The sequence below is a fragment of the Hippichthys cyanospilos genome, chromosome 7 (assembly GCF_059441005.1).
Source record: "Hippichthys cyanospilos isolate Australia breed blue-spotted pipefish chromosome 7, RoL_Hcya_1.0, whole genome shotgun sequence".
NCBI lineage: Eukaryota > Metazoa > Chordata > Actinopteri > Syngnathiformes > Syngnathidae > Hippichthys > Hippichthys cyanospilos.
This window is the reverse complement of record NC_142375.1, coordinates 19,949,716-19,966,738: the sequence shown is the minus strand read 5'-3', so window position 1 is coordinate 19,966,738 and position 17,023 is coordinate 19,949,716. Positions and strand designations below refer to the sequence as shown.

The 17,023-nt window shown below is 42.1% G+C and overlaps 1 protein-coding gene and 18 non-coding genes across 20 annotated transcripts; 1 reads left to right on the top strand and 18 right to left on the bottom strand.

Moving 5' to 3' along the window:
- Positions 1 to 484: 484 nt before the first annotated feature.
- Positions 485 to 11,683, top strand: pla2g6 (phospholipase A2, group VI (cytosolic, calcium-independent)). 2 transcript variants are annotated; one of them, XM_088418479.1, is made up of 19 exons: positions 485 to 541; positions 1,735 to 1,955; positions 2,134 to 2,346; positions 2,436 to 2,616; positions 3,385 to 3,572; positions 3,645 to 3,741; positions 4,160 to 4,342; positions 4,409 to 4,517; positions 5,305 to 5,421; positions 5,602 to 5,692; positions 5,979 to 6,142; positions 6,217 to 6,367; positions 9,156 to 9,292; positions 9,361 to 9,438; positions 9,564 to 9,718; positions 9,800 to 9,851; positions 10,435 to 10,550; positions 10,617 to 10,690; positions 10,943 to 11,683. In XM_088418479.1, the coding sequence occupies exons 2-19, from the start codon at positions 1,741 to 1,743 to the stop codon at positions 11,085 to 11,087; spliced, it is 2,466 nt and encodes an 821-aa protein (XP_088274605.1). In that variant the 5' UTR covers positions 485 to 541; positions 1,735 to 1,740; the 3' UTR covers positions 11,088 to 11,683. The 2 variants fall into 2 exon arrangements, with proteins under 2 accessions (XP_088274605.1, XP_088274606.1); XM_088418480.1 differs by lacking the exon at positions 9,361 to 9,438.
- A 311-nt stretch (positions 11,684 to 11,994) lies between these two features.
- Positions 11,995 to 12,066, bottom strand: trnac-gca (transfer RNA cysteine (anticodon GCA)). Its single transcript has one exon. It is a non-coding gene; the product is annotated as a tRNA-Cys (tRNA).
- Positions 12,067 to 12,147: 81 nt separating this feature from the next.
- trnac-gca (transfer RNA cysteine (anticodon GCA)) lies at positions 12,148 to 12,219 on the bottom strand. Its single transcript has one exon. It is a non-coding gene; the product is annotated as a tRNA-Cys (tRNA).
- An 83-nt stretch (positions 12,220 to 12,302) lies between these two features.
- Positions 12,303 to 12,374, bottom strand: trnac-gca (transfer RNA cysteine (anticodon GCA)). Its single transcript has one exon. It is a non-coding gene; the product is annotated as a tRNA-Cys (tRNA).
- A 79-nt stretch (positions 12,375 to 12,453) lies between these two features.
- trnac-gca (transfer RNA cysteine (anticodon GCA)) lies at positions 12,454 to 12,525 on the bottom strand. The gene has a single exon. It is a non-coding gene; the product is annotated as a tRNA-Cys (tRNA).
- An 83-nt stretch (positions 12,526 to 12,608) lies between these two features.
- trnac-gca (transfer RNA cysteine (anticodon GCA)) lies at positions 12,609 to 12,680 on the bottom strand. Its single transcript has one exon. It is a non-coding gene; the product is annotated as a tRNA-Cys (tRNA).
- An 83-nt stretch (positions 12,681 to 12,763) lies between these two features.
- trnac-gca (transfer RNA cysteine (anticodon GCA)) lies at positions 12,764 to 12,835 on the bottom strand. Its single transcript has one exon. It is a non-coding gene; the product is annotated as a tRNA-Cys (tRNA).
- An 80-nt stretch (positions 12,836 to 12,915) lies between these two features.
- Positions 12,916 to 12,987, bottom strand: trnac-gca (transfer RNA cysteine (anticodon GCA)). Its single transcript has one exon. It is a non-coding gene; the product is annotated as a tRNA-Cys (tRNA).
- An 83-nt stretch (positions 12,988 to 13,070) lies between these two features.
- On the bottom strand, positions 13,071 to 13,142 carry trnac-gca (transfer RNA cysteine (anticodon GCA)). Its single transcript has one exon. It is a non-coding gene; the product is annotated as a tRNA-Cys (tRNA).
- Positions 13,143 to 13,225: 83 nt separating this feature from the next.
- Positions 13,226 to 13,297, bottom strand: trnac-gca (transfer RNA cysteine (anticodon GCA)). Its single transcript has one exon. It is a non-coding gene; the product is annotated as a tRNA-Cys (tRNA).
- An 82-nt stretch (positions 13,298 to 13,379) lies between these two features.
- On the bottom strand, positions 13,380 to 13,451 carry trnac-gca (transfer RNA cysteine (anticodon GCA)). Its single transcript has one exon. It is a non-coding gene; the product is annotated as a tRNA-Cys (tRNA).
- An 83-nt stretch (positions 13,452 to 13,534) lies between these two features.
- Positions 13,535 to 13,606, bottom strand: trnac-gca (transfer RNA cysteine (anticodon GCA)). The gene has a single exon. It is a non-coding gene; the product is annotated as a tRNA-Cys (tRNA).
- An 83-nt stretch (positions 13,607 to 13,689) lies between these two features.
- trnac-gca (transfer RNA cysteine (anticodon GCA)) lies at positions 13,690 to 13,761 on the bottom strand. Its single transcript has one exon. It is a non-coding gene; the product is annotated as a tRNA-Cys (tRNA).
- Positions 13,762 to 13,845: 84 nt separating this feature from the next.
- trnac-gca (transfer RNA cysteine (anticodon GCA)) lies at positions 13,846 to 13,917 on the bottom strand. Its single transcript has one exon. It is a non-coding gene; the product is annotated as a tRNA-Cys (tRNA).
- Positions 13,918 to 14,000: 83 nt separating this feature from the next.
- Positions 14,001 to 14,072, bottom strand: trnac-gca (transfer RNA cysteine (anticodon GCA)). Its single transcript has one exon. It is a non-coding gene; the product is annotated as a tRNA-Cys (tRNA).
- Positions 14,073 to 14,155: 83 nt separating this feature from the next.
- Positions 14,156 to 14,227, bottom strand: trnac-gca (transfer RNA cysteine (anticodon GCA)). The gene has a single exon. It is a non-coding gene; the product is annotated as a tRNA-Cys (tRNA).
- An 82-nt stretch (positions 14,228 to 14,309) lies between these two features.
- On the bottom strand, positions 14,310 to 14,381 carry trnac-gca (transfer RNA cysteine (anticodon GCA)). The gene has a single exon. It is a non-coding gene; the product is annotated as a tRNA-Cys (tRNA).
- Positions 14,382 to 14,464: 83 nt separating this feature from the next.
- On the bottom strand, positions 14,465 to 14,536 carry trnac-gca (transfer RNA cysteine (anticodon GCA)). The gene has a single exon. It is a non-coding gene; the product is annotated as a tRNA-Cys (tRNA).
- Positions 14,537 to 14,619: 83 nt separating this feature from the next.
- Positions 14,620 to 14,691, bottom strand: trnac-gca (transfer RNA cysteine (anticodon GCA)). Its single transcript has one exon. It is a non-coding gene; the product is annotated as a tRNA-Cys (tRNA).
- Positions 14,692 to 17,023: the final 2,332 nt, after the last annotated feature.

Genomic DNA, 17,023 nt, shown 5'->3' with positions numbered 1-17,023 from the left:
AGGAACAGCATATTTTCAAATCAAGAGCAAATTACCTAGAACATGCCACAACGTGGCAAGGTGTGAGGTCTAGTGAATAAAAAAAAGGTCGGTTTTCAAAGTAGAGTTTTTAAGTAGTATTAGAGTATTAAAACATGATTTCAAAATAGGGATCCAAGTATAGGTCAAGATTTCCAGCTACTTGATGATTGGCATGTTATGGTTTAAAAATTACATTTCTGTAGGGTGAATTGACTTAAGATTGGCTATGTTTATAATTTCCCATGAGATTTGGATATAAAATGGAGCATCTTTTGAAACGCTTATACTCACAAAATGTATATAACATCTTGTCAATCGCGAGTATATCGTATTTTTTAGACCTCGATAAATGTGAATAAAACCCGACTGTAATATGAATATTCAGTCGTATGCCCCGCCTTCCTGCTACACAGCTGAGCTTTGATTGGCTCATTATGTGTCACTCATCAGGCTTGGTTGCAGAGCAACGCTTGTTGGTGTCGCTATCATAAGTCAGACATCACACAGGAGCGAGGTCATCGTAAGTACATATTAGTCCGCTTCTATAAAGCGATTATCTGCGATTAAAAGCGGAAGAGGGTGGTTAATGTATCAAGTTTCGTTTTCACAATGAGAACCGGTTTGTAACAGACGCTGAATGACCGTTCGCACCGCCTCGCCGTTCTGACGTTTGTGTTGTCATTTGAAGTGCGATTGGACTAGCAGTAACTTGCGAGTAGAATGAATGAACTCGCTTGTTTATCATTCGTAATGGAGTTTCACGAACAGTATCATACTTTGTAAAGATAAAGGTACAACTGAAAGAATGACAGCCAAGCTGGAGCATTGATTGTGTCTTCGTCCTAGGAGAAAGAGTGCTACTGGTCGTCAGCAAAGAAGCTTGAAGGTTCTGACTTCGTGTAAATAAATGATGTGTTCTTGTAGTCTCCTAGGCAGGGTTACACAAACAAGGTTAAATAATTCAGCTTAGTGCCCTTTTAATATGAAAAACCAACGGATTCAATTCCAAGATATAAAACGTTGTCAAGAGTCATGCTGTGTTCAAGGCGGCTCGGAATACGGAAATTTTTAAGACGAATTAATCAACAGCAGTAACAATATTATTAGTATGGGTCTAAAAAAAAATTTTCCGATCGACACGAGATAGAGCTCTACCACTGAACTAAAGAAAATTGTCGACTGTGATGAGGAGCTTCGTTTCATCAAAGGTTGGGTTTTGCTGCCAACTTGTGGCAAGTGCTTGCACTTACAGTACAGTATAAATCTTTTTTTCCTATTCATGTTGGCCGTTTTTGCTCTCAAATGAAAGCAATTTTATGACATAATTAGAAAGATTTCAGCTGGTGCTGCCATTTACTTTCATATTTTGCTGTTCCTGGCGGGGCTTGGTTGCTGTCTCCTACGAATAGCAAGGAACTGGTTCAACTTTTCAGCTAGCCTACAGAGGTCACCAGGGACCTATCGGGAAGGGGCCAACGGGGAGGGTTACCCCTGGTTTAGTGCATGAACCTGACACTTGACCTGAGCACCTCCTACCATTGTTTACAAGCTTTGACTGATGCGACTGACCTTAAGGCCACTGACAAAGTTAAAGGGACCATTAGAAATACAAGCGGAGAAAAGGAATGTGTCTTGCACTAGGAAGCTAAAAGTCATGTTAAACAAAAAAGGCACAATTTCAACCACTCACGCTCAAATTGTGATTCCTCCCAGGTCACGATGCAGTTCCTGGGCCGTCTTTTGGACACAGTCTCCTCCGTATCCACCCTGTTCGCCAACCCTTACCGGGTGAGGGATGTGCAGCTCTCCGATTACGGAGGGGGTGGGAAAATCAAGCTGAGGCAGGAAGGACGTCTGGTTCTCTACAAGAATGCCCAGTGCCAGTCGTGGGATTGTGTGCTTATGTGCCCTGACACACCTGCAGCGGCCCTGAGGTCAGTGATGCACAAGAACTGTCACGATGCACATGATGGCCAGAAAGTTGGCCAAAATATTGACCAAAAAGGTCCCAAAATGCCTAAAAAGAATTATCAATATAGTAGACTTTGCTTTAAAAGAAAAACTTAATTTAGGGGTCAGTTGATCAGTTTCTAAATGTACTTTTGGCATAAGGCTTTTCCAGGTGGCATCAGAAGAGGACGCCATGAACTGGTTCCCGCAGTACGCTCTTAAACTTCCGCCCTTCTACGACACACTCCCGCCGATGAAGGCCGAGACCGCCCAAATGATCGTCGACTGCCTGCGGAACCACCAGGATTGGAGCGCCGCTCACATCGCCGTGGACACGGGCCTCAGAGAGTGTCTCAAACATAACTATGTTCAAAGGTGAGACGAGATGGCGTCGATTGTTTCCGGCCTGGAATGTATCCCTCGACATAAACGGGGGTTTTCTCTGATAAGTTTTCTGTTTGCAGTCAGATCAATGCTCGGGACGCACTGGGTCAAACGCCGTTGCATCTGGCGTGCGAGAAAAGCGACGCGGCGTGCGTAAAGGAGCTGCTGGAGGAGAGTCAGGCCCGCACAGACATCAGAGACCACCAGGGAGAGACGCCCATGCATATCGCCGCCAAGCACGATTCCCCCGCCATCATCCAGGTGAGCAGGAGCCGATCCTTGGTTTTCATATTACTTTCCGAAAGCATGGCGATGCTTATGCGCGTGGCATTTAAGGGGAAGTCAAATAAGAACAATTTTTACAGTGATATATTTTAAGTGGCCGCACTAGTGCAAACCAGGGACGCCCAATCTGTTGTTTTAAATTAATGTGCCCCTTGTGAAATGTATTTTTTCAGCCAAGTAGCCCCTTACCAGTGAAAGCAATTTCGGATAAAAAACGAAAAAATTAGCCTTAAAATGGAGTGTTGTGCCATCCATGCCTGATTTTTTTTTTGTTTTTTAATTTAAACTTTGGCATTGCATTTGCAACCTCAGTATGTATCATCATTGGTTTTATTTCTGCAAAGCATATTCATGTAAAAGTTAAGGAAATAAGAAGGGTACTCCAAATAATTAAAGATGGCCCCATGTTTTAACAAGAAAATAGCAGAATGGCAAAAAAGCATAAAGGAAAGGCAACAACACCTTTTTTTCTGCACCAGGCTTTTTAACTAGTTGTGCCTCAATTAGATGGATATTTTATCCAGCCACAAGGGAAATTAATCATACTCTATATACCATCATATATATGGCGTAATTTCATCTTTAGCAGGATGTTGCCAGTAATGCAAGCCATTATTGCTCCATTGCTTTTAAGACAAATGGACCTTAGTGATGGCACTCAATCCATATGATAAATAAAAGTGCTTCTGCACTTAGTTGTTGTTTTGCTCCTCATTGAGGCCATGGCTACTGTGTGTCACACAGGTGTTATGTTCACGCTTATGCTCGGGTGTGAACGAGCTGAACAACAGCGGGGAGACGCCGCTGCACGTGTCGTGCCGCCTGGGTCGAGTGGAGGCCGTCAAAGCCCTCTTGGGAGGCGGGGCTAAGTGCAACATCGCCGGTGGCGTGGGCTACCCGATCCACTCTGCCATGAAATACAGCGAGAAGAGGTGAGCATTACAAAGAGCGTTGCATGTGTTTACGTTAATCTCCATGTACATGACTAAGAATTGTATTTTCAGCTGTACCGAAGAGATTTTGAAAGCAGACCCTGACCAGCTGCACGCTGAAGACTCCTTGTATGGAGGCACACCCCTCCACTGGGCTAAAACAGCAGAAGTAAGAAACGTCACACACTTCACGTTACACAGGTTATCGGCAGTGTAAATAGGTGGCAAAAATATCGAGACTCTACTTAAGAGGTTTATCAAGAAAAGTGCATCCAGATGTTTTTGTTGTTGTTGTTGTTTCACTGGTTATATTAGAGAAAGCTTTAAACAGCTCAATGAAATCATTTGTGGAGACAACATGCACACAGCCAAAATTGCCAGGAGGGGGCGGAGACGAGACCTTCTTGTTGACAGCCGGTCTTTCCTTCCGTTGTCTTCCATTCAACGTGTCAGTTTTTTGCGCGAGATGACAGACGAGTCAGTCTCACAATTTTTTCTCTATATAAGCGGACACAAAATACAATGGCTGTAAATGATGGAGAATTACAGTTTCAGATGTTCAAATGTTACTGTCACTTATATCGTAGATGTGTCGCATGCTGCTGGAGCGAGGCAGCGCTATCAACTACCTCAGTAAAACAGGCGAGAGCGCCCTCCACATTTGCACCAAAAGAGGTCGCTTCGAGGCCGCCATGGTCTTGCTCACCCACGGTGCCAACACCAATTTGAAGGGGCAGGATGGCAACACGGCATTGCACCTCGCCATGAAGGTGCGTTTCCCGGGTTTGGATCCTTGAATAGGTTCAATGAAGTCATGACCTTTTGCGTCAGAATAGATGGATCACCTGGAGCTAATCAAAGCTCTGATTGTGTTTGGGGCCGACGTTGAGATCCACAACGACTTGGGGGAGACGCCGGGACTGATCGCTGCTCGCAGCAGTAAAGGTACTGTTAATAATCAAACCCCATGTTTTTTTTAGGCGTACATTAGTGGTAATTCACATATTATCTACTAACAAACATTTTCATTTGAATGCATGGTCACGTTTGGACAAATGTAGGTAGAGTTGCCAAAAGTTTCACTTATGTGAGAAAGCTGTTTGTTTTTTAACTCATTCACTGCCATTGACAGCTATGAGTAATGGCATTGAATTAGTTAAAGTAGCAAAATTGCACAATGCCACTTTTGCAGTATTACCTTATCGCTAATCATTTTCATCCTACAGCCTTTTGAAATAGTGATACGAAAACTGACTTTTATTGAAAGTTAATTGAGAAAATTTAGCATGTTATTAGCCACTTCATGTTCCCCTGCAGCTAACATTTTTCAGTGCCTCACACTCCTAATTTTACCGTTTTCTTACATCTTTATAAAAAGAAATGTTTCTTTTTTAATTTTGCCCCGTGTTTTTTAGGCCATATTTTTTGTATTAACTCATTAAAATTGATTTAGATTTGGCTGGAAACCATTTAAATATTTTGTCTGTTGTGTGTAATAAATACAAGAGGAATAGCACATACTATCATTAAATAACGATCCTCAGTATTTTAATACAAAGTTCTATAACAATGTACTTTAGATTGACTTCTTTAATAACTCATAACTCAAAGTACAGTACTTCATAAACTTTACAGAAGGGCTTCTTTTTGCATCATAATTTTGTAACTTCTTGCTTTGTGTGTGCATGTCTAACTGAGAATGCTGGCATGTTGTTTAAAACAAAAAAAAAAGGTCCTAATAGAAAGATACTGCTGGACATGCTGTGTAGTGTGGGTGTGCAACGATGCCTGCCCCCCTCCCCCAGCAGCCCTCCGCCCATCATCAACAAGGCTACAGCGCCAGGCATAGGTAAAGCTTGTGTTAACATGCTAAATGTTCAATGTTTTCGTTTAATTTTAATGACTCGGATTTCCATTGGCGTAGTGCGACGTATAAAGTGCTACCTCTACAACTCGAAATGTTTTTATTGTGCTTTTGGATGTCCGCGTTTTCCCCCTCACATGCGTTCATTCAAAAATTGGTCTGCAGGGTTTGAGGACATGATGTACATGGGAGCTACAATCGCCGCAATGAGTAGAGGCAAGTCTGAAGTTGACGGTTCCAAGAGGGACAAAAGGAGGTGTGTGCATATACAGCAGCTTTATTTTAACTCATCCAATCCCAAAGACATATTTTTACGTAACTCTCAAAAGTCTTAGACATTCATTTCGGTACTTTATATTTATTTCTTTATGCCCTTAGACAGAAAAGTCATTTGAAAACTTATTTGAACATATTATTTGAAAAAAAAAAAACTATTAGTATGTCTGGACTCTTTTAAGACGTATACATTTGTTTTAGGGATTGAATGAGTGAATAGCCAAAAAAAAAAAAAAATCTATGAAGTACCATCTACTCCACTGCAGGATGGACACTCTGCTGTGTCTGGACGGGGGAGGAATCAGGGGCTTGGTTCTGATCCAGATGCTGATCGCTCTGGAGAAAGAAGCTGGCCGGCCCACCAGGGAACTCTTCGATTGGGTGGCCGGCACCAGCACTGGCGGCATTCTGGCCCTTGCTATCGTCCACGGTGTGTTTAACCTCACTCACGCACCTGCCTCCTTCATCCCTGCTTGAAAACGATGACAATCCTTCAATGTGCAGGGAAGTCCATGGAGTACCTCCGCTGCTTGTACTTTCGAATGAAGGAGCAGGTGTTCAGAGGCTCGCGGCCCTACGAATCTGCTCCTCTGGAGGACTTCCTGAAGAAAGAGTTTGGGGAGAACACCAAAATGGCAGACGTTCAGTACCCCAGGTCAGTACTTCATTCAGTCTCATTATAACACATATAAACAGTGTCAGAGGCAAGGAATGCTTTGCCTTGGAAGAAAAAAATACATTTTTATTGTCATAGTCAGAAAAGTAAGGATTTTTGACACACCTTTTTTCCCACATTGATACCAGTACAAGAGTGATACCTCTAGTACTTTTGACACTGTATATAAGGTCACTTAACATAATGAGAAAAAAACATGAACAAAACACTGAATAGTAGTGCAACGGGGGCACAAAGTAAATGTCAGATTTTCACTGCCTTAAGTAACAATTGTTGGTATTAGCATCATGTACAGTGAATAAACCATACATCTTTTTGTTTTTTTGTTTAATTTACTATTACTGGCTATATTTTTTTGTTTAAAAAGTGGAAAGGTACCTGGAAAATACAAATGTTAAGAAAAACTGGATTCCTTTTTATGACAGAAAAAATACAACAATATCAACAAAGTCATTAAAAAAGTGTCAATAAATTCATACTGTCTAGATTATCACAAGGTTTTAGTATGCATGCGTTAATTTTTCATTCCTGACATTTAACAGTGGCTATATGACTGAGTCAATCAGAGTTCATTGATACTGGCCCGACGAGGCCACCGCTGAAAATCTCACAAATGTGATGAAATTAATGTGTTGTTGCTTTCTTTATCCCATTGTAAATGTTTATAGTTTTGTCCAATCCCCTTGCTCTGCTTATCCTTGATGCACTCATTCAATTGGCCAGATTCAGTAACTTATCATACACTATGCTCTCATGTGCATTTTGGCCCGAGTCTGCAGAGTTTAACATCCATAGGTGTAGTCCTACATATATAATTATACATTTTATTAGATACTGTTATATACACTTTTATGAATTGGTGAGTGGAGCGTGTGGACATACAGTGGGCCCCCGGGTTACGAACTTAATCCGTTCAGCGGCTACGCTCGTATCTCGAATTGCTCGTATAGCGGGCAATCCAAACCCATGTTAATTCGTGAGTGCGTGCAACGCGCGCAGAAGCCTTAGGTAAAATCATCACGCTGTATACATAAATTAATATTAAGTGACATAATCTACTGTACAGTTGCATTAAATAACAAATACAAAGGATAAATGACTTTTACCTTTGGAAAGACGTGACTTGTGCTGAGATAAGCAGAGATGAGCAGAGATGAATGCCCTAAGTCAATACGGTAAATCAGATATGCTATTGGTCTTACAGTGTCAAAGTAACTTTTTCAGTCAGGGTTTTCTCTACTTCCTTCCATCCCAACCAGCTGTGCCATCAAGCTAGATAAAGGCGTTCGGCCAATAGCATATCGGCACTTCTGTGATTGACGTGTGACACCGGCCAATAGCATCTCCGTGAGTGAGACCGGGTGACCTTAATCGACCAATAGCATATTGGCGTCTCCTTGACTGACTGATAATTATTTGCACTTTTTTTTTAAACGGTTGGAATGTATTGACATCTTATTGATTAAAACACATTTAAATCTGTGACGATTTTTTGTCCTGCAATCGGCACACTTAATTTCATGTCAACTGTTTTTCCCGACGTGAATTGAGCACGGTGGAAGCGGAGAGGTGGTTGTGTGTGTTGCATTTACTAGGCAGCACACTTATGGCTTGTTCGAGTGTCAGTTCACCTTTGGTTACAACTCACAAAATTGCAACAATGACGCTGTCCCAATGCATATCGGGAGATCGCCGATTAACCTGACATGCAATTTTGTCAAGCAACCATTATATGGCGCTGTATCATCACCCGTAATAGGGTGCAGAGATTAACCTCTTGAGTTAATACCGCAACGCATAAAGGCTATTGGTCTTACAGTGTTACAGTAACTCTTTCAGTCATGGTGCAAATCACGGAGATACTAAAACATCATCCTCTTATTTCTTCCTTTACCGCTGCTAGTAATTTTAGAAGCTATGTCTAACAGATAAAGTTTGCAAAGTCTTCAAAACATTCCGTTTTTCACTCATTTTGTCTACTTCCTTCCATCCTGTCCCATCAAGCTAGATAAAGGCGTTCGGCCAATAGCATATCGGCATTTCTGTGATTGACGTGTGACGCCGGCCAATAGCATCTCCGTGAGTGAGACCGGGTGACCTTAATCGACCAATAGCATATTGGCGTCTCCTTGACTGACTGATAATTATTCGCACTTTTTTTTAAACGGTTGGAATGTATTGACAATTAATTAAAAAAAAAACACACATTTAAACCAATGACAATTCTTTGTCCTGCAATCGGCACATTTAATTTCATGTCAGCTGTTTTTCCCTTTAGCTGTACAAACACTACACTTAAATGGTAATATATTTAGACACCGTGAGTGAGACAGTCAGTGTGAGATTGTAAGACCAATAGCCTTCACGTTACCGCCATAAGTATCTATTAATCATTGTAGATGACGCAACTGCTGAATATATTGACGCAGTTAGGCGAGAACATTTCTACATACTCAATGGCTGGTTTGACGGAATGCTCGCAAGACGAGAGGTTTGCTCGTAAGCGGAGGACAAAGTTCTCCCTGATCCACGCTCGTAAGGCGGAATGTTCGCAAATCAGGATGCTCGTAAGCAGGGGGCTGACTGTATTTTGAAAACACCTACCTTGATAGCCCACTATGCTAAACTTTCATGCATTTTGTCCACTGAGATTCCACGCTTCAGAATTTCATCCACAGGTAAATTTTGTTAGGTATTATTGTAATTCAAAGCCAGTGCTCATGAGAGCCCTAATTGCCCATTGAAATAGTCTTCATTTTTCACACAGGGTGATGGTGACCAGTGTTCTGGCAGACCGACACCCGGGAGAGCTTCATATTTTCCGGAACTACGAACCCCCCTCAGTCAAACGAGAGCCTCCGTACGCCACCACCGCCACCTTCAAGCCCCTCACCATCCCGCAAGGTAGGATATGGCTAGCTTGTGTCACCGCGCTGCGTTGCCGTCGTGTTCTAGTAGTGTCGTCGTTGCAGGGTGGGAGGATGAGGATGTTTTGCTAGTAGGATACACAGTGGAGCCACCCAGTAAGCGTAGGAAGGTGACGAACGAAGGTGTGTGCGCGGGTGACCGTTAGACGCTTGGTGGCTCTGTCGGCGCGCTGGAATGTTAGGCCTCGCTCGCCTCACACAGACGCCCCATTTAAAGGCGAATCCTTTGTGTTCTGTCGTTCCATAAGAGCAACTTGTGTGGCGAGCTGCCCGCTCCAGTGGCGCTGCCCCCACCTACTTCCGGCCGATGGGACGCTTCCTTGACGGAGGGCTCTTGGCCAACAACCCTACGCTCGACGCCATGTCAGAGATCCATCAGCACTACAAAGCGCTGAAAGCAGAGGTAATGCAACTTTGGGGAATTTATTTCTTCAATGAATTATAAGATGTCTGTTTTCTAATAACGCTCTCTCTTGCTTCTCAGGGTCATGGGGTGGAGATCAAGAAGCTGGGTCTAGTTGTTTCTCTTGGGACTGGTAATCCCCTCAAGTCAATTATTATAGTGTGACATAGGATTATGGCCAAAATAACAATCACGATTACCGTATTTTCCCCACTATAAGGCACACCTAAAAGCCTTAATTTTTTTTAAAAAGCTGATGGTGTGCCTTATAATCAGGCGCGCCTTACATATGGATCAATATTGAGATTGGGATTGGTAGATGGGAATGAAGTGCTAAAGTAAGCTTTACCTGTTTTTTTTGTGTGTTTACAGTTGAACAAGGTTGCTCATATTGACATTGATTTATTATGCTATTGAGAGTTTGGCGTTATTATTTGAGTTATTATTGCTATTACTTTGAGTATTGCTATATTGTGATTGAGTTTTTTTTTAAATGTCATTAATTGAGGGTGCGCCTTATAATCCGGTGCGCCTTATATATGGAAAACGTTTTAAAATATGGCATTATTTGAGGGTGCGCCTTATAATCCGGTGCGCCTTATAGTGTATGGATATGTAAACTGCAATTTGTACTTGTGTACGGCGTTTCAATCGCACTTGCTTGTTTACTTGTTCTTCCTGTGCCAAATTCTCACATCACCCCCGTGTGTCCTCAGGTAAGCCACCCCAGGTAGCAGTGAGTTCCGTGGACGTTTTCCGACCCTCCAATCCGCTGGAACTGGCCAAGAGCATCGTAGGAGCCAAGGAGCTGGGCAAAATGCTAGTGGACTGCGTGAGTATCAATTCACTTCCTGAATTTGAGGAATTGAGGTTAACAAAGTGTATGACTATATGGCAGTGTACTGACTCTGACGGCTGCGCCGTGGACCGAGCCAGCGCCTGGTGCGAGATGATCGACACAGTCTACCACAGGTGTGCTACGCTCACTTAATCTTTTCACAGTATTTTGTGCATTTTTGGGTCATTTTCTTCCACATCATTCTCGTAATATTTTAACCAAGTGATAGCACATTCCTGGTTGTGTGATAACTAAGTGGTTGAGCCATGCTGAACTTTGACATGTTGTCACTATCTAGGTGAAATTTCAGCTCCCTGGTTTCTTATTTAAATGCTCCTCATTTAATGTGATAGTTGGACCAAAAAAAAAAAAACATTCTCCTGCAGATTTAGCCCGCAGCTTTCCCAGGAGGTGATGCTGGATGAAGTGAGCGACGCCATTCTGGTGGACATGCTGTGGGAAACGCAGATGTATCTCTATGACAAGAGGGAGGTTCTGCAGTCCCTTGCCAAAGCGCTAGTGGACAACTAAGAAGAAAAGAGCAAAGGGGTAGTTGCTCCCAAGTGACCACGGTCAAGCACTGAAGATGGAGAAGGTCTGTGAGTCGATACACTTTGTATCTAAGGCAGCATCTTGGTTGTCTAGAGGTAGCGTTTTTCCATATTTACCTCTAATATAAATATTATAATAATATAATGTATGCACAAACTTTATTACTCTCGATGATGACATGTTTACTGACAGTTCTTTGCCTATTTGTCTTTTTGTTGCACTTTGGTCTCACAGTGTTCTCTAATAACTTTATCGTAAGCAGAATTTTACACACACGCTATATACTCGCCGGGCACAAGCTTTTGACTTTCAATCCAAGAACTGCACAAGCTCTACTGTCAATGAAAAATCTTTTTGAAAGAAGAGTTTTTGATTTGATTTTTGATACAGCTCTTGTATTCAATGTCATTAGTTTGTTCCGCTTTACGTAAATAAAAGTTGCGCAAAAACTACTTGAAAGACAAACTGAAGACCAACTGGACTGGGACATCTGATTTCTCCTGTTCCATTTTGTTATACTTATGAAGGAATTTATGTTTAATGTCAAATAAATGTCTTTTTTTGTCATCTGGAAATCAAGGCCTTCTTTCTTGTCTGGCAGCGCATCATACATGGAGCGAAGTTTGTGTATCCTGCTGATGGCGCCAGCGCTTTATTTCGATGAAGCTTTATTTGGAAGTGTGTGCCAGAGTCTGCGAATCTCAGCAGATGTGGACTGCATGGGGAAGTAGAGAAGGGACACCTTGATTTGACAAGGGGACCCCACGAAGCAATAACCCCTTTTAACTGAAGCCTATTTCCATTTACCCTTTAGCTATCTCACTGATTTGATAGCACCCCATTTTTGCTTGAAGGTGCTCCAAACATCATGGACTACAAAATAGATAGGGGGCACCCAGATTTGAACTGGGGACCTCTTGATCTGCAGTCAAATGCTCTACCACTGAGCTACACCCCCCTTTGCTAGCACATCATTTTCGTTAAAATTTATCACTAAAGAATGCCTGCCCGTACACCGAATGTCATGGACTACATAAAAAGGGGGCACCCAGATTTGAACCAGGGACCTCTTGATCTGCAGTCAAATGCTCTACCACTGAGCTATACCCCCTTTGCTAGTGACTGATTTTCATTAAAATGTATCAATAAAGAATGCCTGTCCGTGCCCTAAAAGTCATGGACTACACAAAAGAAAGGGGGCACCCAGATTTGAACTGGGGACCTCTTGATCTGCAGTCAAATGCTCTACCACTGAGCTATACCCCCATTTGCCAGTAGCTCATTTTTGTTAAAAGTTATCAACAAAAAATGCCTGTCTGTGCCCAAAATGTTAGACTACATCAAAAGGGGGCACCCAGATTTGAACTAGGGACCTCTTGATCTGCAGTCAAATGCTCTACCACTGAGCTATACCCCCTTTGCTAGTGATTGATTTTCATTAAAATTTATCAATAAAGAATGCCTGTCCGTGACCTAAAAGTCATGGACTACACAAAAGAAAGGGTGCACCCAGATTTGAACTAGGGACCTCTTGATCTGCAGTCAAATGCTCTACCACTGAGCTACACCCCCCCTTTGGTAATGCCCCATTTACATTAAAAGTTATCAATAAAGAATGCCTGCCCGTAGAGCGAATGTCATGGACTACATAAAAAAGGGGGCACCCAGATTTGAACTAGGGACCTCTTGATCTGCAGTCAAATGCTCTAGCACTGAGCTATACCCCCTTTGCTAGTTGATTTTCATTAAAATTTATCAATAAAGAATGCCTGTCCGTGCCCTCAAAGTCTTGGACTACACAAAAGAAAGGGGGCACCCAGATTTGAACTGGGGACCTCTTGATCTGCAGTCAAATGATCTACCACTGAGCTACACCCCCTTGATTTAGGTACAATTTTCGTTTAAAGCTATCAATAAAGAGTGCCTGCCCGTGCCCTAAAAGTCATGTACTACACAAAAGAAAGGGGGCACCCAGATTTGAACTAGGGACCTCTTGATCTGCAGTCAAATGCTCTACCACTGAGCTACACCCCCTTTTGCTATTAATTGATTTTCATTAAAATTTATCAATAAAGAATGCCTGCCTGTGCCCCAAATGTCATTGACTACATTAAAAAAGGGGGAACCCAGATTTGAACTAGGGACCTCATGATCTGCAGTCAAATGCTCTACCACTGAGCTATAACCCCTTTGCTAGTTATTGATTTTCATAAACATTTATCCATAAAGAATGCCTGTCCGTGCCCTAAATTCTTGGACTACACAAAAAAAAGGGGGCGCCCAGATTTGAACTGGGGACCTCTTGATCTGCAGTCAAATGCTCTACCACTGAGCTACACCCCCTTTGCTAGTGATTGATTTTTATTCAAATGTATCAATAAAGAATGCCTGTCCGTGCCCTTAAAGTCTTGGACTACACAAAAGAAAGGGGGCACCCAGATTTGAACTGGGGACCTCTTGATCTGCAGTCAAATGCTCTACCACTGAGCTACACCCCCTTGATTTAGACCCAATTTTCGTTTAAAGCTATCAATAAAGAGTGCCTCCCCGTGCCCTCAAAGTCTTGGACTACACAAAAGAAAGGGGGCACCCAGATTTGAACTGGGGACCTCTTGATCTGCAGTCAAATGCTCTACCACTGAGCCACACCCCCCTTTGGTAATACCGCATTTATATTAAAATTTATCAATAAAGTATGCCTGCTCGTGCCGTAAAAGTCATGTACTACACTAAAGAAAGGGGGCACCCAGATTTGAACTAGGGACCTCTTGATCTGCAGTCAAATGCTCTACCACTGAGCTACACCCCCTTTGCTAGTGATTGATTTTCATTAAAATTTAGCAATAAAGAATGCCTGTCCGTGCCCTAAAAGTCATGGACTACACAAATGAAAGGGGGCACCCAGATTTGAAATGGGGACCTCTTGATCTGCAGTCAAATGATCTACCACTGAGCTACACCCCCTTGATTTAGATACAATTTTCGTTTAAAGCTATCAATAAAGAGTGCCTGCCCGTGCCCTAAAAGTCATGTACTACACAAAAGAAAGGGGGCACCCAGATTTGAACTAGGGACCTCTTGATCTGCAGTCAAATGCTCTACCACTGAGCTACACCCCCTTTGCTAGTGATTGATTTTCATTCAAATTTAGCAATAAAGAATGCCTGCCCGTGCCCTAAATTCTTGGACTACACAAAAAAAAGGGGGCGCCCAGATTTGAACTGGGGACCTCTTGATCTGCAGTCAAATGCTCTACCACTGAGCTACACCCCCTTTGCTAGTGATTGATTTTTATTCAAATGTATCAATAAAGAATGCCTGTCCGTGCCCTTAAAGTCTTGGACTACACAAAAGAAAGGGGGCACCCAGATTTGAACTGGGGACCTCTTGATCTGCAGTCAAATGCTCTACCACTGAGCTACACCCCCTTTGCTAGTGATTGATTTTCATTCAAATTTAGCAATAAAGAATGCCTGCCCGTGCCCTAAAAGCCATGGACTACACAGATGAAAGGGGGCACCCAGATTTGAACTGGGGACCTCTTGATCTGCAGTCAAATGCTCTACCACTGAGCTATACCCCCTTGCCTTGCTGCCTTCATTTATTTTTCAAAGAAATATTTCAACATGGCAGCAAGACACCATCTGAAATCAAGACTGTCCTTGACGTTATGACGTCACCTCTTTGAAATGAGTTGCGCATGCATGCTCACACTGCTTCACTCGAGTAAGCCCGTAACGGACAGCGTGGCATTGTTTCCGAGCCAAAAGCATCACATCAGTCCTCCCGAACGATGCCCCCCCCTGCACATCCTCCGCTACAATGAAGCAGAAATACTCCCCTTTGGATGAAGACACAGAGGGATTTTTCTTCATCCTCCCAGTTCCCAGCAAGCTAATAATGTGTGTGAGAGACCTTTCCTAATTGTCCTCTTAGGAAAAGAGAGCAGCAGAAAAGCTTGAGAAGACGTTTGAGGGACGGTGATGCATTCTTCCAAAAACATTTTACGTGACATAAATCTATGTCTCTCTGAAGAGCTGTCCCTACTTGATGAATGAGATAATTGAGCAGTAATTTAATCATCATCTTAAGAAATTGAGTTCCAAGGAAATGGATTACTTTAGATAATGAAGTACTAAAGTAACCATTTTTTCATTCATTAGGTTAAGTACAAGAGTAATCAATTATTATAAATAGTTATTAAAGTAATTGATTACTTAAGGTAATAAAGGTACTAAGGTATTCATTTTTCTTAGATACTTCAGTTCTAAGGTAATTGATTACTTTAGGGACTAAAGTACTTAAGGAACCCATTACTTAAGGAAATAAAGTACTAAGATACTGGACTTAGCAATAAATAGTTTCTTATTCCAATTAGTTTGCTCTTACTCCGAAAAGAATGACATAATGCATTAAAAAAGCGTTTTTTTGAAGTATTTGGTATCATGTTTTACATGTACGTTTTGAAATCAGTAAGTCAACAAGGTGGCTCTTAGCAATTAGTATAACTTTTGTGTGTGTGAAGTGACTTCTGTCAGCGGGAAGCACGATTAACTCCCACGCTGACTCCCAATTATTTCCCACCCGAGGAGATTAAAGTCCCCCAAATGGAACCACACACAATTGACCACCTTGCATCAGTTTTTCCAAAACTCCCACTAAGATGCTGTTTTCAAACTCGGCACTTATCCAAACAGCTGCCGGCTAGATCATGCCACTTAATTAACCCGACCCTGGGTAATTTTGTTGAGCAATATTTAATTTATAACATGAATCTATTGTTGAGTGGAAGGTGAGAGAATTGAAGGAAGTAGGAAAGAGGAAGAGGAGGAAACTTTCAGGATGGAACTTTTTTGTGTGTGTGTTGTGTGTGAGTGCGTGTATGTGTGTGTGTTTTACATCTGAGTTTGTTAGCAGGCATGCTAACGAGCTAAACGCATGCAAGGCAGCACTATATAACATGCTGAAGATAAGAACTAACGAGCTAGCATGTAATCCATAATCACAAGTTATTGGATACAACAAATAAATTCTGGGCATATGAACATAAATGATAAATTTCTTGCAAAGATAGTACAACATACAGACACTCAATTTACAGAGACACACAACAATGTGTGTGTCACACACAGTGATTCCTCTCAAGCGAAGCTACACCATGCTTCCTCACTACAAAATGTAATACCAACAACGGCCAGAGGCGGCGCCAAAAAAACAAAGATTAAGCCCAACAAAACACAAATGAATGAACTGTTAAAAGATCAACTAAATTAGTTCCAAAACATCATTTTTTTCCAGTGGTAAAAGATATTAAGTTTTAAATTTGTATGAAATGATTAATAAAAAAATTCATAATTCTTACAATATGAAAACAATGTTTTTGCTAGGTGGCAAATGCAGTCATCCCACGCGTGTTCAGCACATATTACAGATTTTTATATCACTCCATGGGTTTTTTGGCGGTTTTGCGGTGATTATTTTTTCACACGGATTGTAAGCGGAACTATATCTTTAAAACGATTAAAATATATGTTATGGCTTATATTAAGTTTAGTTAATTCCTTATTTTTCATGGTGCAAAAAATCAACGAATACAGCTCCCAAATTTTGGCCTTTTACAGTACACATACTGTATGATGAGTATTTGTGTGTGTGTGTGTGTGTGTGTGTGTGTGTGTGTGTGTGTGTGTGTGTGTTTGTGGGTGCGTGGGGGTCACATTCGCAGCATTTGGACAGCAGGGAGCCGTGCCGGTCCAGAAGAGCAAACAAGTGAGGTGCATCGTACAGTGCGAGAACGCAGGAAGTGACAGCGTGCCGCCATTCAAGGTCTGAATTGGTCATGACCCACTTCCCCTCCAATACACTCCTCCATGTGTGTGTGTGTGTGTGTGTGTGTATTTTTGTTGGGATGGTTC

Coding starts and splice junctions, on each gene's coding strand:
- pla2g6 (XM_088418479.1), top strand. CDS start 1,741: ATGCAGTTCCTGGGCCGTCTTTTGGACACAGTCTCCTCCGTATCCACC. Junction 2,617..3,384: donor ATTCCCCCGCCATCATCCAG/GTGAGCAGGAGC, acceptor TGTGTCACACAG/GTGTTATGTTCACGCTTATG. Junction 9,439..9,563: donor TAGGAAGGTGACGAACGAAG/GTGTGTGCGCGG, acceptor TCGTTCCATAAG/AGCAACTTGTGTGGCGAGCT.